The sequence below is a fragment of the Labrus bergylta genome, chromosome 5 (assembly GCF_963930695.1).
Source record: "Labrus bergylta chromosome 5, fLabBer1.1, whole genome shotgun sequence".
Lineage (NCBI taxonomy): Eukaryota > Metazoa > Chordata > Actinopteri > Labriformes > Labridae > Labrus > Labrus bergylta.
The window spans coordinates 28,733,671-28,758,351 of record NC_089199.1 but is presented as its reverse complement, the minus strand read 5'-3'; the positions used below and the strand labels follow the sequence as shown (position 1 = coordinate 28,758,351).

General features: G+C 43.3%; 1 protein-coding gene across 2 annotated transcripts in view; it reads left to right on the top strand.

Annotated features, from left to right (window-relative positions):
* The window catches only part of mtmr14 (myotubularin related protein 14), a 29,864-nt gene continuing 5,183 nt past the window's right edge, over nucleotides 1-24,681 (top strand). Inside the window, exons 1-18 of one of the 2 annotated variants that reach the window (XM_020639564.3) lie at nucleotides 2-834; nucleotides 1,545-1,693; nucleotides 3,105-3,213; nucleotides 5,321-5,396; nucleotides 8,152-8,212; nucleotides 8,494-8,616; nucleotides 9,927-10,000; nucleotides 10,889-10,959; nucleotides 11,052-11,126; nucleotides 11,996-12,062; nucleotides 13,327-13,412; nucleotides 13,673-13,749; nucleotides 15,649-15,685; nucleotides 16,362-16,432; nucleotides 16,692-16,750; nucleotides 20,102-20,231; nucleotides 22,203-22,379; nucleotides 22,575-22,781. In XM_020639564.3, coding sequence (XP_020495220.1) covers nucleotides 700-834; nucleotides 1,545-1,693; nucleotides 3,105-3,213; nucleotides 5,321-5,396; nucleotides 8,152-8,212; nucleotides 8,494-8,616; nucleotides 9,927-10,000; nucleotides 10,889-10,959; nucleotides 11,052-11,126; nucleotides 11,996-12,062; nucleotides 13,327-13,412; nucleotides 13,673-13,749; nucleotides 15,649-15,685; nucleotides 16,362-16,432; nucleotides 16,692-16,750; nucleotides 20,102-20,231; nucleotides 22,203-22,379; nucleotides 22,575-22,781 — 1,784 coding nt within the window. In that variant the 5' untranslated portion in view covers nucleotides 2-699. Of the gene's footprint in view, nucleotides 835-1,544; nucleotides 1,694-3,104; nucleotides 3,214-5,320; nucleotides 5,397-8,151; nucleotides 8,213-8,493; nucleotides 8,617-9,926; nucleotides 10,001-10,888; nucleotides 10,960-11,051; nucleotides 11,127-11,995; nucleotides 12,063-13,326; nucleotides 13,413-13,672; nucleotides 13,750-15,648; nucleotides 15,686-16,361; nucleotides 16,433-16,691; nucleotides 16,751-20,101; nucleotides 20,232-22,202; nucleotides 22,380-22,574; nucleotides 22,782-24,681 lie in introns of both variants that reach the window. The other variant, XM_020639565.3, reaches the window with a different exon arrangement.

Below are 24,681 nucleotides of genomic sequence, written 5' to 3'. Positions count from 1 at the left end.
CGCCTGTTGTACCTTCAGACTGGAGTACACAGATTGCAACACCGCTCTGCACGGCTGGAAGTGCTGCGGGTTTCTATCCACGACAACACAGGCAATACCGAGATCCCTGCAAACCAAAGGGTTGATTATTGAATACGTGTTTTTATCAGTTTATCGTCATGGACATGGTTACTAAGGAGACATGAAGACGTGACATTGGGGGAAAACGTGTGCAGGCCGGGGAAGGAGCATCGGGATTTCCTGACTCCAGCCGACCGATAGCTGCTTGTGGAGAGTCGGGCTTCAATTCACCAAATGTCACAAACGCGGACGAAACAATGGTGATGTGGAGAACAGCAGAACTTATTAAATTGTCTACAATAATTACACGCAGAGTTTGAGGAAGTGAAAATACGAAACCAAAGCTTGGGGGAGTAGAAGTAGCATTTTTAGCTTGCTGTGCTACCTCCGGCAGCAGCAGCGGTGAGTGGCCGTCTGTGCGGGGCTGGCTGACGGCTTGTGTTCCGGGGAGAGGAGCAGCTCGCCGGTGCCCTGAATTCAAGAGGAGTCCCCGGCTCCGGCCCCCTCAAACGGGCAGTCAGGAAGAAGCTGGCTGGGAGGGGATGGCCTGGTCGGTCCTCCCGTTCCCAAGGACAAGGCTCTGCGGTGTTTGAAGGAGGTCGAGTTCGACTGGAGGCCACCACCGCGGGTCGAGGCGTCATGATGGCCGGGTCTCCCTCCATGGCCGGCGGCTTCACGGCCACCGGACCGTCGGTCAGAAAGAGCGAGGAAATAATGGATTTGATAGATTTGTTTTCGAAGATGCAGTACAGAGCGAAGGAGTTCATTCCACGGGTAAGTTTCTGCCATCTTCAAATGCTTTTTAAACACTCAGAAAGTCTGATTTTTTTTTTTTTTATCGCTTTTGTGACTGATAAACCAAACTCCTTTGCAAAATCGAGGACTTTAAATATTCCTGGTACACCACCAAAACAACAAAAGCTGTATGTAGTGATATATGACTTATTAACGACCTTTAAGAACCAGTGCACAATTCGGCATATGTCTGATCCTTCAAGCTGCTCTCAGTTTTTGTCATTTTGAAATTTTAATCTACAGACTCAGGTTTCTGCAGGGTTTGTTTTGATGCATGGTCATGCTGCAGGTTTTACTCCTGTTGTGCACTCACAGCCTACAGTCATAGCCAGGGCAGTCAAGCTTTAGTTGAAAAACCCCAAAAATGGCAATAATGTTCATTTATCTTTATTTATACAGACGCATATTAAATTGTATTACGATACAGTGATGCTGATTAGACAACAATACATTATAGGTTTTGAATAAAGATAAGGCATTGAAGATGACACTGCTGAAAATAAAGAATATTAAACAGGTGCTGGATGTTCAACTTTACATCGAGATACGAGCGTCTTCATCTAAATTTGCCGTCATCTGTCAAATAATGTGCACATTTGAGGGATGACTAGCCCTTTACAAAGTCTAATATTGGGGTCCTTTGAGCCTCTGCCATAACCTTTTGTTTGTTTGTTTCTGTTTCTCCTCAGGTGGAGGCGATAGAGAAGCGTTGTCTGGAGTTATTTGCAAGAGACTACAAGTACAGCATCATCCACAACGCCAACGGAGAAGTGTGTGGCCATTATCCCCGGCAGATAGTTTTTCTGGAGTATGAATGCACGGAGGCCGAGAGAGACAGGTACCTCAACCCTACTCACTCAGCTGGTCCATCGTTTTCCGATACAAAGTCCAGACCACTCGGTTACCAATTGCTCTCCTGTTTGTTTGTGTCACTCCTCTAATCTTGCACACCGCCTTACTGTAGTGCAGGGAGCAAAGATCAGCCCCCAATCCACAGCCCCTCTGAACACACCACGGCAGCGGAGGGGTGAAGTGACTCTCCTGTCACATGATGTCCCATTGTATCAAAAAATAGAATATTTTCAGTGATTCAATAAATCCTTATTAATCACTGCAGATGCAGTTAAATAATTTTCCACTAAAATGGAAATTCCCTTTAACTGTTTTCAATTTTTTTTTCTTCATATGAACAAAAAGCTCTCTTCATTTGTGCAGAAAAAGTTTTCCTACTGCAAACTTTGGAAAATTGCATGTCAGTTATTAATTTCAGCATCGGAGATCAATTGAAAAAAGTTAACAATGCACACATTTATAAAGGTTTCTAGACAGTTTTATTTGCTATGTCATTGATCAAGCAAGGGCAACAAAAATGCACTCTCTCTCGAGCCAGGACTGGGGATAAAGCTCGCTGATCCAGTTAAATTAAAAACTTAAAGAAATCTGTTTCCAAACTCTCAAATGTCTGGAATTGTGGCTTTTGCTGCAATGTTGCAATGATTTGTCAGCATTGCTCACAATGGGCTTTTATACCCAGAAATGATATTGAGAGGCACGAACACACACATTTTATTTAACCAGGTAATTAACCCTTTGAGATCAAGCTCTCTTTCACAAGGGTGACCTGGCCAAGAGGGCATCAGCGCACAACATAATAAACGTTACATGATTTAAGAAACAGTTTACAAACAACAAGTTATGAGAAAACAACAATTACAATGTGAAAAATCGGTTTGCAGATAAAGTGCAGAGTCGGGATCACAGATTACAATTCAGAAACGCATCAGGCACCGTCCAGTGGTCTCGCGTCTTCAAGCGAAATGAGATCTGCCAGTTTCGAGTCATTTTTGGAGAAAGTTTCCTGCAGAGGGAGCAGCAAAACTAAACGCTCTTTTCCCGAGCATCAAGCATCGTTGCTGCACTCAGCAGGGAGCATATGAAGCTCAACTAAGAACCCCAACTCCTGTGAGCAGGCGCCATCAATGGTGCTAAAGCAAAAAAAAAAAGGCTGCCATTCTAGTTCTTTGCAGATATATTGGTGCAAGTGATAAAGTCATCAATTGTTGTTGCTCGTATCTGCAAAGCAAAGGCTGGATGTCCTTCCTAACTGTCACAATGAAATCTCAGGAGAGCCTTTGAACAATTATTTCTCAGGAGGATTTGTTCGTCTTGTTCCAGGTGATCCTACAGTGTGTATTTTCTGTGTTGTTAAATTGAAACGTTTGAATACACGTGGTGCCCTGTGGTTGCAGGTTTGAGAGCACAGTGCAGATCACTAAGCTGCAGGATCTGGTGAACAGGAGTAAGCTGGCTCGCTGCAGAGGGAGGTTCGTCTGTCCCGTCATCCTCTACAATGGCAAGGTAATGCTGCTCCAGGCTTTATATCCCTTACATTCAACTCTCCCTCTATATTTAGGCTCACAAGTTTCAAGGCTTTGTGTTAAAGGTCTGACTTTATTGCTCCTCTTATATTCCTGAAACCACCATGTTTTGGATTACCTGTGTGAATCACAATGTTGATGGAGGTTGATGGTGTTTGTGTTCAATGTTTCTTTCCTTTCTGTATTGTCTTTCTCAACGCTCCCGATTAGTCCTCGTAAACTTAACGTCCCCATGAATTGAGGAATACATTTGTAGGGTTTTAATCCAGCGTTCCTGTGTTAAATGGAATATTTCTGCCATTATCTGATAAATATATATATATATATATATAAAAGCATTATCTGAATATATAACCATCTTTTCTCTTCCTGTAAAATGGTTCAAATGTCTGATGACTCATCATGCACTCAGAGGCATTAACACATTTTTGACCAATCGAAGCTAATGGTCCAATCAAATTCATTCCAACGTTATGTCCCGCCTTCTATCTTGTGATTGGTTCAATCTAGTTTCAGTGACAAAAATGTCACAACTCGGCAGTTAGATACTCTGAAGGACTTAAACAAAAAAGCTACCTGCAGCCCTTTCAGTCAATATCAACGTCCAACATTGACAGTTTTACAGTGCTTCGAAAACGTAGTTATCTATTACTGGTTTCTCTGAAGTGACTGACCCAGGTCAGCTTTATGTCACAAACCTTTAATCTTTTATTTTTCATGGTAACAGCAGACAAGTGCAGCTGCTTGTAAAAGACGGAAGAATCCAGAAGAAACTTGTCCTTTAACGAATCGAGTCAAAGATGTGTTCGGCCCAGTCACTGATGATGTCTTCAACTTAAAACTATAATTATGAAGAGGACAACATGAATAGTGCAGACGACTTCAACCACTGGGAGATGTGTTTGAGCTTAAAACTGACAGATTAATCTTTGGAATGAGATTTAGCACCTCCATCCAGTAACTCACAGAACAGCCTGTAAACCTCAGAAGAAGGTGCATTTAAAGCAGAGGAAGGTTCAGAGGACTACATTTTTCCAAACACGGAACAGAACAATTTGCTCCACTAAAAATCCTATGTTTCAGTCTGGTTCATTTTCTATGACAATTTTGGCTAAAATTCACTATTGGTGATGAAATAGTATATTTTTATTGTACTTGTTCTAGATGTAGCTCAACTTATTATTTAAAGGTCACATATTGTCCTCCTTTTTAACCAGTTTAAATAAGTCTCAGAGCTCCACAAAACATGTGTGTGAAGTTTCTTGTTCTAAATCCACTCTGATCCTGTATTTGATCATGTCTATAAACCCCTCTATTTCAGCCCTGCTCAGAACAGGCTGTTTCTGTGTCTGTACCTTTAAATATGTAAATGAGCTGTGTCTGACCACGCCCCCTCTCTGGAAGGGCTTGGGCAGCCCGGGCTTTCTTGCACCATGCCCTATTGTTTACAGTAAGAAGGTAGACTCAGAGGGCAGAACAAACACCTAGCTGTGGGAGTGTCACCCACCTGGGGGAGGGACTGCTGCCCTTTGTGATGTCATGAAGGGAAAATTTCCAAACGGCCTGTTTGAGCACACATTTTCTGAAAAATGGAGCAGGCAAACGACGGAGAGGATGGACTTTACTCATCATTGGGGAGTTTATAGACAGACTAGAGACACATATTAGTGTTAGAAACTCATGGTGAAGTGTATTTTGTATAATATGTGACCTTTTAAGTTTAGAGCAGCATGTCAAATGCGAATGTCAAAAACATAAACATAATCTGTACTTATTTAGTTACATATGGACACTATGAAGCCTGCAGGAAACCATCACAAAGCCATACTCCCTTCACAAGAAAACCTTTTCCAAATAAAGAAAGAGATGTTAACTTTTTTCAATTGCAACTTGTATCAAAACCCACTGAAACGAGGACAGTAGTTTTGAAACTTTCAATGCCTTTTTAAGAACGAAACCAGCAGATTGTCTGTGGTTGCCACTTCCCTTTTTTACTGTTTGTAAAAGTTAACAGGTGAAAAACAGGTGCTGCTATTAACAGTAAAACAAAACGGTCTTCTGCTTTATCCTCTGTTTCCCCATTGCAGCACATTTGCCGATCGTCCACTCTGGCTGGATGGGGAGAGCTGTATGGACGCACAGGATACAACTACATCTTCTCAGGTATAACTCACACACACACACACACACACACACACACACAGAGGCACATAAGAGTTTAAATTAGCCTCAACAGGGAAGTTGTGGCTGTCAAATTTTCCGTGGAAGATTTCAGTTGCATGTGTGCTCTCTGACCTGTGAATAGTTGCAGCGGTTGTCAGACAGCTGTCAGCCTTTCCTATAAGAACATCATGTTCCTTTATGTGAGTGGGGGGGGGGGGGGGGGATTCCTCTAGAAACACCAGCAGCAAAATGATGACAAAGACGAACCGAACATGTTCACTCTGATATATGTTCTGAGAGAGTTTCTCACATGCTAAAATGTACAACGCACTGACATGTCTTTGATAAACCTTGTTTTAAGTATATGAGGTAACTGATGCAACAGCACTGATTTGGTTCTTTTAAAAGGATAATTCTGTTGTTTTAATAATCTAGTCTGAGTGATGTAGTTTAGAGATGCACTGATGGGGAAAAATCAGGGCTTACATCGATGTTTGAAATAACAATTTAGCCGATTCCGATGTTTGCTTCATGACTTGCTTTGGTGTAAGACATTCACAGTGCCTCCGTTTTTCATGTTTGACAATGAAAACAAGTCCGTTTAGTCAACAGCTGACTTCCTCAGCCCGATAAAAAACCTGTTCTCTTAATCAGTAGTTAGGTGTTCTAGATACCAGCATTAAATTGTTTTGCCACAACAAAAAACATTGGGTACTGTTATCGGTTCATGCCACATTATGAACTGATGTCTGTCAACAGGGGTCAAAATCAGCTGATACAGATTCAGCGGTGTTTCCCTACGTTCAACCATCATCACATCAGTTGTTAAAACACTGAACTATCAAATACCCGGCACAAATCTGAGCAGACATTCGATCAGATGCTGTGAAGAGACATCTGATCGTTTGATTTATACCTCTGAATAGAGCCCATGCCATAACCTAAGTGTTGTCCTCATTTGCACCTTAGGCTGACCTGATATGTAACGACACATTGCATTAACTCTGAATGTTCCCCCTGTTGGCTTTTTATCAACGATCAGTGCTTGGGCAGAGTCTTCAGCTTGCTGCTACAGGCTGTTGGCCTTACATGACACATGAAGAGAAAACTTTATAAATCGTTACAAGAAACCCAACGTCGACGCCGAGCTCCCTTCAGATAGTGTGGTGGAGATGGGACCTTTTAAGAGTCAAAGCCCCCACCCTCTGGATCACACTCCCTTCAGACATCCGCAATGCTCCATCTTTGGAGACATTAAAAAAAAAAACCCTCCTCAAACACCATCTGTTCACCACAGCCTTCGACCTCTCTTAACTCTGCCTTCCCTTTAGTCTCCCATCCTTTATTTGTCTTAAGACCTGGGAAGCTTTGGGTGTCTCACGTTTCGATTTTGATTCTTGGGGGGGGGGGGGGGGGGGGGTCACGATTCGATTCAGAATCTATTTTCGATTCATGATTCAAAGTCTATTTATGAATGAGTACATACTTCAGGATCTACTCCAGTCATCTGTGAGACTGGCTGGATGTCTTGCGGCTCCATTTGACATTCTACTGAGTTAAAGAGCTAGCCTTAGCACTTAGCACTGAGTGACTGATGTTTTTAAGTTATCCATCCATTTAAAATATCAGAAGATAAGAATCTCCACTTCTACAAATGTCGATTTTCATCTCTACCTCTACTTGTCTTCGTCTTCTTTTTTTTGTTTTTGTTGCGTCTTGTATTCCTACTGTTACTCCACTTTGTAAAGCGCTCTTGAAAGACGCCATTTAATTCAATGTATTCTGATGATTATTACAAAGCGAGGCGTCGTGGAATGAGCCTTGTTGTGTCTTTCTGAAGCTGACGGACGTGATCCTGTCGGGCTCACCTGGTTCCTGCAGCAGAGGAACAGAGCATCTTTACCTCGAGGGGTTCTGTGATTGAATGGGCTTAGCGTTCAGGCTACGAGTGACATGCAGCGACAGGACCAAAGTGAAATAGAAGACGTGATTCATTTAAGAACGCTCACAGACTTGTCTTTCATGTTCTTGTATTTCAATTTATTACACTAAATCCAAATATCTACCATTCTAATAACTTCGCCTTCTATGTTTGCTCAGGTGCTCATCTGTTTTTGTCACTTGCAGTAATTTGCCTGAATAAAGCAGAGAAATTCCAAGATGGGAGGTTTTAAAATGTTTCTTTTAACACACCCTGAATCTGGTGAAATTTAGCTCGTGGTGCTGTTTCAGTGACTGAGCTTTTACATTAGCCTCATTCATTTGGCAACATCTTTCTCTTAAAGCACTTACAGTAAGTGCATCCGGCGTCCATAAGAACAAGAAAAAGCTGTAGTCAGAATGTATATCATTCACAACAACAACAACGACGACGAGGAAGAGGGAGCTGAGTGTGAGTCACTCCGTCAAACTTGCTGTGTCATCTAATCTGTCTGTCTGTGTTTATTCTGACCAACACAAAAGCCCTGTTCTTAGTTAGTTTGGGTGAAAATTGCATAAAAACATGTTCTGAATAGGAAACGTTTACAGTAAATGATGAAAGGTTGTTTTTGATTTAAACACTTGTTGGGTAATTGGCTTTAAAATGTTTTGATTTAGAGCTTTTTTCAACTCTGAATAAATCAGAGTAGGCTTGTGTTTTCTTTTTTCCTTTTCAGTTAAAAGGATCAACAGAAGAAGAAGAAGTAGCGTTGTTGTCATTAGCCTCGGTTGCAGAGTCGTCAAACCTTATTTACTTGTGTTTTTTTTTCTTCAGGGGGCACTGATGACACGTGGACGGAGTCTGAGGAGGTTCCAGAGGATGACAGTGCTGCCAGGTAATCACTTTAAAAGTGTGTCATCATGTCAACATCAGACTCTGGTCTTTCTTTCGGCTACATCGATGTATGACATTTATTACTTGTGACAATAATAGTTCACACCAGGGAGTGAGCTGGGAGAGAGAGACAGTGATATTTGTCTGGCTGAAATACAACTTCTCCTCAAAGTGAAACATCTCTCTGTTTCGGGGTTTCATACCACATCTTTTCTTTTTAAATGTGTCTTCATTTCCCCGTTTCCTTTCCTTCCCTCCTCCCCTCTCTTTCCTCCTCCTCAGGAACGGGGACTCCCAGCTCTTCGACAAGGTCCGGGGTCACGACATTAAGCTGCTACGTTACCTCTCGGTTCGCTACATCTGTGACCTGATGGTGGAGAACAAGAAGGTTAAGTTTGGCCTAAAGTAAGGAACATTCACGGACTAGTTCATCCTCACTCTGGCTCTTTATTTAGGTCACTGTTTCCTCTGGACTTAATAGGGCGAAACTTTATTAGAGACATCTGACCACTCGCTCGGTTTATTTGTGTTTAACTTTAGAGTCCTGCTGTTAATGAAGTTAGGAGACCGTGTAGGCCGAGTGGCTGTGGTTATGTTTAAACTGGGGACGCTTGTGATTTAGTCTAATTTTACTCAGCTCTGTTTTTACCTTTTATAGAATCAGTGTCACATCTTTCTCCCCAATTAAGACGATGTTCCAAACTAAAGCAAACTAAAGAGAGATTCTGCGTCTCTACAGAATTGGTACATGATTAAAAAAAAAAAGAGACCGCACTTTAAAGGGTGTTTTTTTTCTCCCCCCACAAAGTAATAATGGGCGCCCACTGCAGCAGTGTCCCTTTGGAAATATTTGCCAAACTAATACTGGTTATGTGTGCAGAAGAATGCGATAAGTCGTTGTGTACAGAGTTTCTTTGAGCGGGGGACAATCCCAACACATTCTCTTTACCAGCCTGATGATTATCCCCACTGCTATTCATCACCACACACTTTTTATATCTGGGGGCGGCAGAAGCTCAGACTGTAGGGAAACTGGAGGGTCCCCAGTTCAGGTCCCTGCTGAGGTGCCCTTAAGCAAGGCACAGAACCCCCAAAAGGAATGAATTGTTCAGTTTGTAAGGACCAATTCAGATCACATCGAAGGATGCAATTCAGTGGCAAACACCTGAATGACTTCTATTTTGTAAAGGCCAAAATGACAATGATTGATGAAGAAGCAATTGCACTGTTTAATGTTTGAAGGTAGACACGGGGCAATGTCTGACCCAGAATGGCCAGATATATGTGTTTCTTCTACATGGCAGGTGTTATTATTTTCGTTTTTGTCGCAACCACAAAGCTGTGCCAAAATATCTCCGAGCCACTGATGTGTATGAACACACCCGACTGAGCCCCACCCATCGCTGACAAGACAAGTTTAGACCACAAAAATCCCAAACTGGTGGAGACACCCTAAACATGTTTAATGACAATGAACAGTGCAAAGAGTTGTAGTCACATTGTTTTGGTATCGTATCGATATATGTTCTACAAATGTACCTTTTTCCGAACTATATTTCTTTAAGCATAATAATGAATGCGTTGTACAAACACCAGCAGACTTGGCACTTGTCAATGCAGAGGGCAAACAGGGACTCACGCACACTCTGCAGTCTTATCTGTTCACATGCTCGTGTTGTCTATCTCACCTGGCATCTCTTCTTTTGTCTCTGCAGTGTGACGTCCTCTGAGAAGGCGGACAAGGCCCAACGTTACGCCGACTTCACCTTGCTCTCTGTGCCTTATCCAGGTAAACTCAGCTCCTGACTTTCTCCATCATATACAAACTTTACCCCTGGACAATGCTGTTTGTCTACAGATATTTACCTGTGACGGATATCTAGGTATCAGTAAAAGTCAACAGATAGGTATGTGATAGTAAGAGACGGCGATTCAGGAATGCCAAAGATTTGTACAAAGTCATAAAGAAACATTGTTACACCTGCAGAGATCGTGCACCTGGGAAAACTGGATGACACTGTAAAAGAAAATCCATCTCAGTACATACAGCGGTTACAGGTATAGACCTCCTAACATACTGCCTGAGACTTTCTGGACGTCAACCTTTAGGCAGGTTGTATATTTTTAAAATGTATTTTTATTTACATCATTAATCCCTGAGGTGAAATTCTGGTTTACACTCTGTCATTGACAGACATGCTTCTCAAACACAAAGGCCCGAATTACCCACATGCACAAAAAGGACCTGTTAACTGAGAGATGTCAGACCTGGGCTGCTACACAGGTAGCGCGTGGTTGGGGGTTCGGTGCCGTGCTCAAGCAGTACTCAAGAGGTGACCTGGCATCTCTCCAGCTACAAACTTCCACATCATGGTCCGCACCAAGTCCCCACTGACTGAGCTTCTGCCGTGTCTGAGTGTCTGCGTGACGGCTTTACACCGTTAAAATTTAACAATAGAGCAGACGGAGACAGCTTTCATAGAGATGTACCAAGATACATAATTTAGAGTTTGGTCTCCTCATTTTAATCAACGTTGAATGAAAACATTCAGTTTCCGTTCAGTTTTGTTTTAGCTGGACCTCAAAGTTATAAAGTAGGAACTGTTTTTGTCATTATAATCATTGAATGGCCCAAGCCTTAAAATAAGACCAAAGTGTTTCTTCTTCTCCGTTTTAGGGTGTGAGTTTTTTAAAGACTACAAAGACAGAGACTACACAGCAGAGGGTCTGGTGTTCAACTGGAATCAGGTACAGACGCTGTGGTGACTTTGTTTGGTGTTAAATGATTACAGTTTTAATGGCTCTGTTGTACTCATGTGATGTCACTGTGTCTCCTACAGGACTATGTGGATGCTCCTTTGACAATCCCTTTGCGCTTTACTCAGAACTTGAACATTGACTGGACTCGATACCAGGTAGCCTCTCCTCTCCTCTCAGCTGTACATACTGTACAGGCTGTTCTTCTTAAAATATTTGTGGTGTGTCAGTGCCATCTGTTGTCCAACCTGAAAAGTGCTTTGCTAATTATTTATGAACAATTGCAAAATATCTGTATCAGCATTGTCTATCATTTATGAACGTAAAGTCAGGAGCTCATGATGTGCAGCCAAACATCAATCAAACCCACACAACCTAATTGATCAATCCAAAGCTGTGATATGTAATGAGACTTGATTTTGAAAAAGTTATACAGCCAAACAAAAAATCTGGAACAACTTCACAAGGAATATTCTGTCTGATGTCTTTTTCTGGTGGATGTAGCACCAAAAAATGGTCACTGCGTTTGATCTGTGCAACTTTGCTGAGCATGCTTACTGACATGCAGGCCTGCCCGCAGAAATGACTGGGCCCCTGAAAGGTCCAGTTAATGGGCCCTCCCAGGACTTGCTATGCACATTTGATCAGTCGTGTTAGCGCTAGCCTCCTGGCTAACTTTAGCTCCCTCTGCCTGGCTCCCATCAGCATTTGGAGCCAAAAGGAAACAAGTTTGTTAACAAGTACTTGTTGGAGCCGTCCCCATGTGATTGGGCCCCAGAAAGTTTTCCCCTTTATCCCCCCCCCCCCCCCCCCCCCCCCCTTATGGGGCGGCCTTGCTTATATAGCTGGTTGGACATCTTAATCAAGAAAGATTATAATCAATAATGTCGTTCACATCAATGATGACGATGACAACAAATCAATTCCTTTAATGTCTCTGCTCTACAAACAGTCTGTCTTCTCTTATGTCTTTTTCTCTTTTGTTGTGTGTGTGTGTGTTGTGTGTGTGTGTGTGTGTGTGGTGAAGTCGTGGGACCTGGTGGAACAGACCCAGAACTATTTGAAGCTGCTGCTCCACATCATCAACAGTGATGGTAGGTGGTACTTTATCTCGTACTGTAGGTGGAAGCATTGTGATTAACTTGACTTTGAGAGTTCATGCGAGCAACTGATGTTTTGATTTTCATATTCTTCTTCTCTGCTATTTAGAATTCATGTAGACATCCACATGTAAAAGCAATGTTATGCAAGCTGTATGTTCGTGGATTCTCAATTTTAGAGCTCAGATAACAAGGTGCATCGGTAATGCATTCATTAATATCATTTTGGCTGGGGGGAAAAAAAGGGTTAAATATAATGTGTAGGAAAAAAACTGAATGGATTAGTCACAATTAATTTTTGGTGCACAAAACATTTGACCTGTCACTGTGATAGAGAGCTGTCGACCACACGTAGCCATGTCCTACATCATCAAATGTTTAACTCTTCATGCTGATAGACGTTAATTAAACTATTGAGGAACACTTATTGGGAAACTGTTAGCTGTTAGCACATGTTCTTTATGTGTCCTGATGTGTTGCCACTCCTGTTTGCCACAAGATTAAAAAAAAGTTAGTTTAGTGCGTTTTATCACTTGACTTGAGGTTGTTGCCTTTGGTTTAGTCGAACTTAGTTAGAAACTAGCTGCTGAACTCAAATGAGCGTTTAGCGGCTGTAGAGCCAGATGTTCCCCTCAGGAGCTGGTGGAGACCAAAAACAGAGCCAAAAGAGAGTCAGAGTAAAATTCTTTCCAGTTTCAACAAACACCGATATTAGTTTCAATACCTGCTGTTTATTAATTTATTTTCTGAAATTAAATTTGATATTTTGTAGGTTTATAATTAGGGCAGGGTGGTATGACTTAAAGTGTCGATATCGTTAATTATTCATTGTCAAACTATTTATTTCAAATTTAAAGGCAGATTTTTGCTCCTGAGCGAAAGTTTCCTTTCTGCTCTAAACGTCTGGAAGCCTACCTATTCATATCCCTGCGACATGATTGGCTGTTCTTAGTCTTTTTTTTTCTTCTTTTTAATGTCTGTTTGCGACTATCGTTTAAGATACTCTAGCGCCCCCCCCCCGTTCGTTGTGTTTGGTTTGTGTAATTACAGGTTTCAATTCTATCAAACATTTGTCTTTTAATTGAGAAAAATATTATTGCAATAATTATTGTTTTATCGCCCACGACTACAAGATTACTCATGTTTTTATTCACCACTGATTTCTACTCACAGTCTGGAGGTTCTGTTTGTCCAGTGTCGTTCTTCAGCCTCAGTCGGTCTTCATGTCGTTGTTGTTGTTGTTGTTGTGTTGTTTCAGATGAGAGCGGCCTCCTGGTGCACTGCATATCAGGCTGGGATCGGACGCCTCTTTTTGTGTCCCTCCTCAGGCTCTCTCTTTGGGCAGTAAGTTCTCAGTTTCCCTCCGACCTGCATTCACCTTGGCCCTCCTCAACTAACACTTACTCATCAATTCTAACGAGGGCTTTAGTGAGTCCTCTCTGCCCTTACTTAAAAAAACTGTAACGGTATAAATATGTAATGTTGCTCCATGTGCAGGGAGCTTTTCAAACAGACTGAAGCTGTCTGCAGATGTTTGACATATTGTGCATTATTTTTTATATTTTTTTTGTATTTGTGATGATTGAGATGTTTTTCTTAAACAGGACGGAGCCGTGCACGCCAGCCTGGAGCCAGCGGAGATCCTGTATCTAACCATCGCTTACGACTGGTTCCTCTTCGGGTAAAAAAAAAAAAAAAAAAAAAAAAAAAAAAATCGTTTACATCATCACTATCATTATTTCATGACTCGCATAGCGTTTGAATTCACGCTGGTAAATGTGCTGACAACGGAGGTGCATTTGCAGCGTCTAGCCACCATCTGCTTTGAGATGCACCGTTTTTGTCCGTCATGCATTATTGAGCAGAGAGTGGTTAATGAAGCGCTGGGCGCAGAGAGGAAAGGAGGAGGCCAGGACTTCAAGAGGGAAGTCAAACGCTCCTGGCTTTGCTCCTGACCACTTCTTTGATCCGCCCTCTCTCCACATTTTCACTTCCTCTCTTGGGGTTTTTTTCTTTCTTAATAACCACCAGACAGATCTCTTTAATGTTCAGAGACAGTCTTGTAAAAATCCCTTTCACTGCTAGTGAACTTTTGTAATTAGACATCTACAGACATAATGGATTAAAGATCAAGTTAACACCTAGGGCGCACTCACACTAAGGGAATCCCCCCCCAGCCCGTCTAACAGCAGTGTTTCCCACACATAGATGATACCGGGACGGGCCGCCCAAGTAAATGTATGGCTGCCCAAGTATACTTCCGACCTGCTTTTATCTAATTTTTCATTTATTCATTAAATTGCTGCGTGCACGACGCGGTGAGAGACAGATAGCTGGAGACAGAGAGCGAGCACGATAGAGTGCAGGCATGCGTCACGATATAAAAACTGAAGCTCGACAGACCATAAAAGAAAGAACTAGGAGTCTCAGGTTTCAGTTAGAATGATTAATTTAACTTGCTGATTGACAAACCCCACACACACACACACACACACATTCAAGCAGGGTGTATGTACACTCTGTCAATCAGCGAGTTAAATAAATAGGTCTTAAGTGGAACATGTGACTCCTCCGTGATTTAACCAGTCACACCAGTGGCGATTGGAGATTTCTGGATCCCAAGTTTTGAGAGAAGCCGCAGTCAGCTGATCTTTCTTTTATAAGCAAAGGCAAAAAAAACTAATGAGCAGCTGTTGCAGACATATTCATACAACGTCTGGACACATCCCTCCTCATGGACTTTGGTTATTATGGGTCCTTTGTGGCTTTAAAGGAAAGTGAAATATACAATATTCTAGTCTACCATTTATAAGCTCAAACTACTTCTAGAGCCTGACCTTTGACCTTATGTGACGTTGTAAAGTCAGATAAGAGGGATGTATGCAATTCACAAACAGTTTTACTTTGATACATCTTCTGAAAGCCACACTATCGTATGCTTTTAAAAAAATCCACCTAATCTAGAGCAGGAGAGAAGTGTATGACGAGATGATAAAGATGGACTCCCATATCGTTAATATCTTTTATTTATTAAATCATTAAAGTAAAGGAGGAATCATCTCAGGTTTATCAAACTGACCCTTTTTTTATGATTCGGTCCTCTGGTGTCAGGTGTGTCAGGTTTAAATATACTGGGTGTATAATCCTCTTCAGACACTTTAAATACTGCTTGAATTCAGAGTTTTAAAGGCGACCTCGTATGTTCATGAAAGAAAACGTGAGGTGATCCACTCTCAAGGGTCTTTGACGATTTACTTTTTTTCTTTGTGTGGACTGAATTAGACAAAAACCTTTCTCACAAAGTGCTGCTGAGATAATGCTTGAGAATCTCTGAAAAAAAAACTTTGGAGAAGTTGTGGCTCTTGTTGACCTTCTGGCTCGGTTGTCACAGTGATCACAGACGGACCTCTCTGTGAACTCCTTAACAGTTACCACCACATGCCTCCACTAGTTAGACCGACATTAGTAAAACAGGTACAGTGAAAGAAGGATGTAATGATGACTAAAAGACGGTGACTTCTAATGTTCATGAACTTTGTGGAGATGGCAGCTCACAGAACATTTCTTCTTCTGTTTTCAGTCACATGCTGCCAGATCGACTCTCCAAAGGGGAGGAGGTGAGTTCATCACTTTCTGATTTAAAATAAATGTTTCTATGATTTACAAGGCTTTTTTTTAATTTATTTTTATCGACCAAAAAGGAGACAGGCAAGAGTTCTAGTTATACCATCACATTTACGATACTTTGAACTTCTTGTGGGCCCGATAGTTCAAAAGTAATCCAATAGGATTCAAGTTTTTGGATTGAATTAAATCCTGAAATCCAGTTGTTCAAAAGTAAAAAAGAGGATTGTGTAATCGGAAACTAAGTTAGTGCACACGGCCCGTGTACGGAGGCTGTAGTCCTTCAGGGGGTGACCCAAGTTATTTCCCACATATCATTTCCTGCTCTCTCTCTCTCTCCCTGATGTCTAACTCTATCCACTCTCCTATCTCTAAATAAAGCTCAAAATAAACTTAAAAAAAAGAAAGATATTCGTCTTTTTGTGTTTATCAGGAAGCCTGTTTCCTTGTGATCTGTGTGTATTTGCCTACTCTGTTGTGATACATTTGGGTTGAGATAGTTGTAGCTGTAGGGCTGTTATGTTCTTGTAAATATTTTGCTCTGGGACCACCCACCACCTGCGTATGGCACCTGGGATAACCTAATGTGGGATGGATGTTTGATAAAAACTAATGTAATGTTATTTGCCTGCCTTGTTTAATTTATTTGCATGTTCTTTGTTCCCTCAGATTTTCTTTTTTTGCTTCAATTTTTTGAAGCACATTGTCTCAGAGAAGTTCTCTGCTGTAAAGAAACAGAGGTATGCTCCCTTCACTTCTCTTATTTCATACGTGTGTCATCTTGTGAGTGTTCTTATCTCCCATTTTCTTTGTGCACTTCTCTCCTTCCTGTCGTCCTTCCCGCCTCTCTCCCTCCGTCGAGCACATTTATTATCATGAAGCTACAGTTGTCTTTGGCGTTATAGTAGCGCTCACACAGTAGAGAAAGCAACTCTGTGAATCCCCAGCGTCTGGAGGCTTTCTCTTCTTTTGAACTCCGATGTTATTTTCATCTTTCAGAAGGAAGAACTCCCACATCAAAGAAAGTGATTTCACTGTGGAAGACCTCTGCCAGTTAAGTAAGTCACGTCGTGCCTCATACAACCCTCCCTCTGCACTGGCCCACATACAGGACACCTCTGCGAGACCTTTTGATGGATGTAGCTCATTAAATACACTGCTTATTATTACATTACTGAAGCGGTGCTAGTACTGTTATACTGTCAACTACTGTCCCTGTCGTTGTGACTGTAAAAGCAGCTACACTCCACCGAGGGACTTAGTGTGTTCTTGTTAATGTAAAGGAGTCAAGACACTGGTCCAATCGGGCCCTTTCATTAAGGAATTTCAGTTTCAGAGGGCCGGTTTATGTCGATTGTTGTTTTGGTCAGTATCTCTGTGAACACTTGATCCGATTTGTTAGGTGGGGGTTGTTTCTGTATTAAATGGACAATGATGAAAAAGTGAAACAGACTGTGGATCATGTTAGATTTATTCAGCCGTGGTCAGACAACACAGAAACACAACACACTGACAAAGTGCGGACCATCGCTGACCCATGCTGACCAAGATCTCACAATCGCTTGTAATCATTGACAATCATGGGCAAAGTGGCAAAGTCTTCATCTTCACAGTGTTTCTTATATTCTGCTAGAAGGTAGAGCCCACAAATTCCTGGCTGCTTCGTTCCATCTCTAAAAGGCTAGAAAGAAGTCATCACCTTGACTCGTAAATATCAGACATGTACATTTCTTCAGTCTCAGAGTCACATTTCCTTCTCAGCTCACAACAGACACTTGGCTCCAATCCAAATATAACTCTGCTGCTATGAGGTCTCTTACACATGTGTATTACAGCTTCACAAACCTAAAAGAAGAATTACTCTTACGTGGTTGACAAAATTGACACAAAAGATATATCCACAAAATTATCAAGATGAATGAATTCATGAAAATACGTACTAACACAATACCTGGTAAGTGTGCAGCTTCAGTTGTGTTTGTTTACAACACATGCAGAATTTTGAGCAATTGTACAAAAACATGTCATTATTAAAGGAGCAGTATGTAACTCTGACACCTAGTGTTTATAAAGGGTACTGCAGTCCAAATTCAAACATTGGAGAGAGCGCCCCCCCCCCCCCCCCCTCCCCAAAGTCAATGCACATGCAGGTTGCCATGTCACAGACACGTTTCTGCTCGTGGAGCTTATTATAAACATGCATTTTCTTTTTAGGTCGGGTACAATCACTTCTGTCTGAACCACTTCTCTCGCCCACTTCCATCGCTGCAACACCTGTTGGTTTGCCGTTTGCCTGGCAAACAGAGGGGCGTCCCAGACAGCCATGTTAGGGTGCCTTAAAACCACCAACCTTCTCTGGTCCAAACAAATCCAGAGCGTTCAGGAGCAGAATCTAAAGTTAGAAGGAGGACATACTGGCTGCTGCATTGTTGTCAGAGAAGCCAGAACTTCAAGATAGCATGTTTCCTGAATGTCTGATCAGATAGAAAGGTCACTTTATCATTTAGTTCAGTAAGTATCTTACGTTTTAGTCCGGCCTATTTTCATTTTGAGCATTTTGCGTGTCTTTAGGGAAGGTTATCTTTTTCCGATTTAGAGGAAGGGATGTAGTGTTGTAGAGTGCACCCTCACCTGAACTGGGTACAGTTGCACAGTTAGTATTGTAACTTAGACTGTTGATCCGTGTATAGATGAAAATATGCTACATGTTCTCTCTTTTTTTTTTAAGATTTATTTTTGGGCTTTTTGGGCCTTTAATGGAGACATAGGACAGTGGATAGAGTTGGAAATCAGAGAGAGAGAGAGTAGGGAATGAAATGTGGGAAAGGAGCCACAGGTGGGATTCAAACCTACAGCCTTCTTACACGGGGTGCAAGCACTAACCTCTGCACCACCAGCGCCCCCTGCATGTTCTCTTTGAGAACCATGCATGTGATGTACTGGATTGCATTATATTGAAGGTGTTCCTAACGTTTTGCCCTCTCCGCTAACAAACACGAGGAGAGCTAAATATTAGGAACCAGCATTTGTGGTAGAACTGTTGGATTGCTTTAGATTGCACTGGTGGTCATAATGTTGTGTCTGATCTGTGTCAATTTCATCACATTCCAGTTCTACTTGTTGGATCTTTTTCTGTCTTTTTTCTTTTTGGGGGTGATGCACTCCATTGGGAGCTCTCCTGCCACTAGCCTCTGTTCTGATGCAACGAGGAATAACTCAGAAAGAGTGTGATGCAGAGACAGAGCACAGAGAGACTCAGGGCCGTGATAACACAGCACTTTTATCTCGTGAGAAAATTGCACGGCCTGAATCTAAAACATCACAAACCTTGATGTGTGCAGGCTTTTAACCTTCAGTGGAGTCTCTGAGGCGTTCCCATCAGTTCACCGTTTAATGTCAAAGCTGATACTTTTCACAGGTATAAACGGCTTCTTATCTTTCCTGTTATGGACTAAGTCTTTCCTGAAATGAGACAAGACTACTCAGTATTCAGGATGCACGCACAGTTTAGTCACAGCGGTGCCTAAAAGATTATATTTGATTTAGATTTATCTGCTTGCTTGGTGAAATCTGTCAGGGATTTTTTTTATTGGGCTAAAGTTTTAACATTTTCTACCTGGAGAAATAAAAGAGAGAATAATGCAGTGTTCAGAGTTTGTCTCGAAAAGGGCTTTTTCACACCTCTGTTTCCTGAGGAAGGTGTAAAGTAACAATCATTTTTACAGCTTTTAAGTCGACCAACAAATGTCCATGGTTGATGGGAAATTGTGTTTAGGAAAATTGTGTGCTGTACTGGTGGCCTTCAAATGTGTGCAGAATCAGGACTTCATACTGATTAAAAAAAATACTGCTTTAAAAAGAATACAATAATAAGGCTGTGGAGAGTCTGTCATCTCTCAACCGGAAGGTCGAGGGTTCGATCCCCAGCTCCTGCAGACACATGTCTGATGTGTCCTTTGGCAAGAAAATGAAACCCCAAGTTGCTCCCGCTGCTTCGTCGGCAGCGTGTGAATGTGTATGAATGGGTTAAGTTAATACTAATGTACTGCTATTCATTTTAGTTTGAGCAGGATGAAACATGAAGATGGAAGAAGTCGCTTGTCTTTTTTCATACGAGCAGCCAGTGGAGTCACTGGCCTTTAGAAAAAAATGCAGGTTTGGGTTTCTTTGGCTGCGCCCACTTTTTACGTACAGACTATGGCACAGACGTGTGAAGCAGAACACACAGAGCCTGCTGAAAGGCTCTTTCCCTCGGGGCTGGGTTTACTCATGTCTTAAATCAGAAATATGAGCTTGATGTTCTGGATTTATTCTTCTCCTGCCGTGCTCTCTCATAACGTCTTCTGTGAAAAAGTTCTTCTGTTTTTAAAAACCTCAACTGACTCGCCTGCTCTTTGTTTGGTCTTCAGAGACGAGGGATCGTGGCAGTGTGACCAGTCTGAGCAGCGAGTTTTCCCTCATCACCGAGGAGGCGGGCGGCGCCTCCAGCCTCACCAACGACACTGTGGACCTGTTCTCCAGCCAACCCCAGGCCAGCTGGTCAGTTACGTATTCAAATGCTCACTAAAAAAAATATTCTTACCAGGAAATCCTGATTTCAAGTCGCACCGGTAGATAAGACGCAGTCTGCCATGTCATTTCTGTGCTGTTCTTTCTAGTAGCATCTGTTAGTGTTTTTCCCCATGCTAGCTTCTGGTACGGTAGTTGAGCTCTCAGCCTACGGTTACATTTAGAGTTGTGAGGTACGACCCAGTGTCTGTGACCGTTTTCCCCTCCGTCGTGCCGCCCACCTTCGCTGGTCACTTGTTAGTGATTGAAGAGTCCTTTCAATCAAACCAGCGCTCTACAAGGTTTACTAATTTAACAGTGTACCACAGGTTTCTTCAAGTGGAGGATTATGACCTCATGAAGGAGAAAAGCTGTTAAAAAAATGGCGCCTCCATCCTGGTCTGCGTCTCAATGTATTTAGGCATGCTTTGCAATACACAATGAAAAAGGCAAATTTTGCATAGCATCAGGTTGCGTGCAATGTGTGATTTTGGCAGCCTTACTGTTGGTCATGACAGCACATGTTTTAGTGTATTAACTGCACCAGTCGATTCACCGGTAGTTACAGAAGGATGCAGCCCACTTCTAGATGTAAAAAATTCGATTTTTATGGTATTTTTATGCTCAATATAGAGATTGGTCAATCACTGCTCTTTAGTAGTTTGAGGCAGACTCTTACAACCTGAGACCGTTACCATAGGAACCATTTTTGGTTTTAGTCTCTGCCCTAAAGGGGTCACAGGTCATGTGATGTGGTCTCAGACATCAGAAGCACTAACAGAGTCTATACCAGGTGAGTCCTCACAGTGCAAGACAGAAGAATACCACGAGTCAGCAAGTACATTAACCATCTGAGCAGTACTGCATGCTCTCCTCCTGTTTCTCCTCCTCCTCCTGCTCCTCCTCCTCCTCCTCTTCCTGCTCCTCCTCCTGCTCCTCCTCCTGCTCCTCCTCCTCCTCCTCCTGCTCCTCCTCCTCTTCCTCCTCCTCCTGCTCCTCCTTTTCCTCCTCCTTTTCCTCCTGCTCCTCCTCTTCCTCCTCTTCCTCCTCCTGCTCCTCCACCTCTTCCTCCTGCTCCTCCTCTTCCTCCTCCTCCTGCTCCTCCTCTTCCTCCTCCTGCTCTTCCTCCTCCTCCTCCTGCTCCTCCTTTTCCTCCTCCTCTTCCTCCTGCTCTTCCTTCTCCTGCTCCTCCTCCTGCTCTTCCTCCTCCTCCTCCTGCTCCTCCTTTTCCTCCTCCTCTTCCTCCTGCTCTTCCTTCTCCTGCTCCTCCTCCTCCTGCTCCTCCTTTTCCTCCTGCTCCTCCACCTCTTCCTCCTGCTCCTCCTCCTCCTGCTCCTCCTCTTCCTCCTCCTCCTCCTCCTCCTCCTCCTGCGCTTCCTCCTGCTGCTCCTGCTCCTCCTCTTCCTCCTGCTCCTCCTCTTCCTCCTGCTCCTTCTCGCTCCTACTCCTCCCTTTCCTCCTCCTGCGCCTCCTGCTCCTCCTCTTCCTCCTCCTCCTCCTCCTCCTCCTGCGCTTCCTCCTGCTGCTCCTGCTCCTCCTCTTCCTCCTGCTCCTCCTCTTCCTCCTGCTCCTTCTCGCTCCTACTCCTCCCTTTCCTCCTGCGCCTCCTCCTCCTGCTCCTCCTCCTCCTCCTCCTGCTCCTCCTCTTCCTCCTCCTCCTCCTCCTCCTGCGCTTCCTCCTGCTGCTCCTGCTCCTCCTCTTCCTCCTGCTCCTCCTCTTCCTCCTGCTCCTTCTCGCTCCTACTCCTCCCTTTCCTCCTCCTGCTCCTCCTCCTCCTCCTCCTGCGCCTCCTCCTCCTCGCCCTTCCTCCTCCTCCTCCTGCTCCTCTCCCTCCTCCTCCTCCTCCTCCTCCTCCTCCTCCTCCTGCTCCCCCTCTTCCTCCTCCTGCTCCTGCTCATCCTCCTCCTCCTCCTGCTCCTCCTCCTGTTCTGTTGATGTTGATGTACTCTGTCTCTCCTCAGGAGAAAAGGCCCCGCCTCCTCTCCTCAGATGGTTGTTTGGAATAAACAGAACCCTTTGGAAGAGCACCTCTCTCATCCGCTCAGCGAGGCCAGGTCTTCCAGCTCCTCGTCCTCCAACCAATCAGAACACGGCGTCGCTCGCACTGGCAGCAGCCCATTGGCTGTCCCCGGGAGAAGGTGAGTGACTTTGCACGCCATCTCTTTTTAAACACACACTTAGCGTGAGTCAAGTAAATTTTAGATGAACCACCAGAGGCACAGCGCTTTAGCATGAGAGCGTCTCTATTTTAGCTTCCAGTGTTGCCCTGAGGAGCCGTGGCCTCAAAGTGAAGCTCGTTCATGGCCAATGAGATGTCTCGTCCTCTCTCCCAGGTTAGCAGCAGACTACGCTCGGTCAGGGTCCTCCCTCTCTACAGAGTACGGGAGTTGGCAGATAGTTTCTGGTTGTGGCAGCATCCACGACCACGCTCATTTCCCTCCACCTCTGGCCTCGGCCTCCTCCACGTCGTCCGCTGTCGCTGCCGCCTACGACTCCCCCCTGCCCTTCAGTTTTCAGGATGAAGGACCCAGTGGACGAATGTAAGTAACACCGTGCAACCCATCCAGGCTTTCTGTTGGATCTCCTAGTCCCCTGTGTGATACAAGGTCATATTTAGGTCGAGCCTCATAGAGCCCGCTTTAACTCTGGAGGTCTTCAGTCCAGCTCTGCTACAGGTCCAGGCTCCCACTGTGGGTTTCTTTATAATATGATATTAACACTGCAGTCTTTTCTTCAGAAGATACATTTTAAATTAAAGGAAGGATGTGCGACTTTTTGATCCAGTAGATGTCGCCCTTGAAGCACCAGCATGAACCCAAAACAAACTTCCTGTTAGGCTACACCTCCGCCATTCTGAAGCCTCTGCTCTCCTCCAGAGACACACCTCCAACCCCCCCCTCCACACGCGTTTGCAGGAGTTATGAATTAGAACGCAACATAATTAATCACCATTAAGAGCAAGCGGTGGACTAAACTGTCCTTAGCCCGAGCTGCAATCGCCTGTGTCCTGCATTGTTGTTTTAGCAGGCTGATGTTAGCGCACTTTGGTTAACTCATAGCTTCATATTGCACATAAATTGACGAGGGATGGGTACTGTGTTTGACGGCAGCTACGGCAACTCTCTAGGAACATATCATTACACCGAAAGCAAAAGCACAACAAATACCGAACCGTCTGCCACACCTGCGACATGTCAGTCATGAAAAGTGATGTCTGGAAGCGCTTCGACAAGAACGATGACGTTAATGTGCAGTGCAAGATATGTGGCGTTAAACTTGCAATACCATAGGAATACGAGTTCGATGCTTCACCACAAGGAGAAAACAGGCAGTCTCGCGTCACGTCATTTGCTAGCCCTGTTGGCACACGTCGTTGAAATTGAAATCGCTTTCTGTTGTTGGTTATTTATTTATATTTCTGTTTAAATATTGGATGTTTATGTCATTTTACAGGCATTCATTAGGTAATTCGAGTAATCGAGTACATGGATTACTGTAAATCCCTAAAATTGACACAGAATGAGCGTGATCTAAAGACACTTAGGTGACATTTAAATAATCAGTGAGTATGTTCTTCTTTTTTGTAGTTCTTGACTAAAATAGCTTTTATACACAAGGCCGCCCCGTCCATGTAAACGTGACGTAAACACAGCTCTGACAACAACACAGCCAGCGGGACTCGAGCTTCTCACTCATTGTAGAGAGTCACGACTCAGAGAGACATTTACAGATAGATAGATTTGATTTCTGCTGGATGAATTTGTTAAATATCACACATTCTTCCTTTAAAATGTAACATCTTCATGTACAACGTTCTGATTTCAGCTCATTTAAATATAGTCGCTCCGGGTTTGTCCCCGCTGAACATTCCTGTACTAACACACACTTTCTTCTTTCTGTATCTCTTTCATGTAACGGAGCTTTTTTTATTATCTTAGCCAATCACAAGGCACCAACAGTCATTTCCATGAAGCCATTAGTGGAGCAGCCGTGCAGCAGCAGCTTGGGAATCACTGCCTGGTTAACAAGTATATGAGCCGTGTTCGTATTACTTTATAATTGTTTTTTGCCGCTTTTTTTTTTTTTTTTTGGCAACAAAAACAGCAGAAGTGGGAAAATAACAACTGTGTCCATCATGTCATCGGTGTTTGTTATGTGCTGTACTGATCGCATTAAAATGTGTGCAGAATCAGGACTTCATACTGCTTTAAAAATAATGCAATAATAAGACAACAGGGGGCTGCTGTGGCTCAGTGGTAGAGCCTCAACCCGAAGGTCGAGGGTTCGATTTCTAGTTCCTGCTGCCATACATCCGATGTGTCCTTGGGAAAGACACTTAACCCCAAGTTAGCCCCCTTAACCCCCTGCTTCATCGGCAGCGTGTGCATGTGTAGGTGTGACCTGCGGTGTAAAAGCACTTTGAGTAGTCGGAAAACTTTT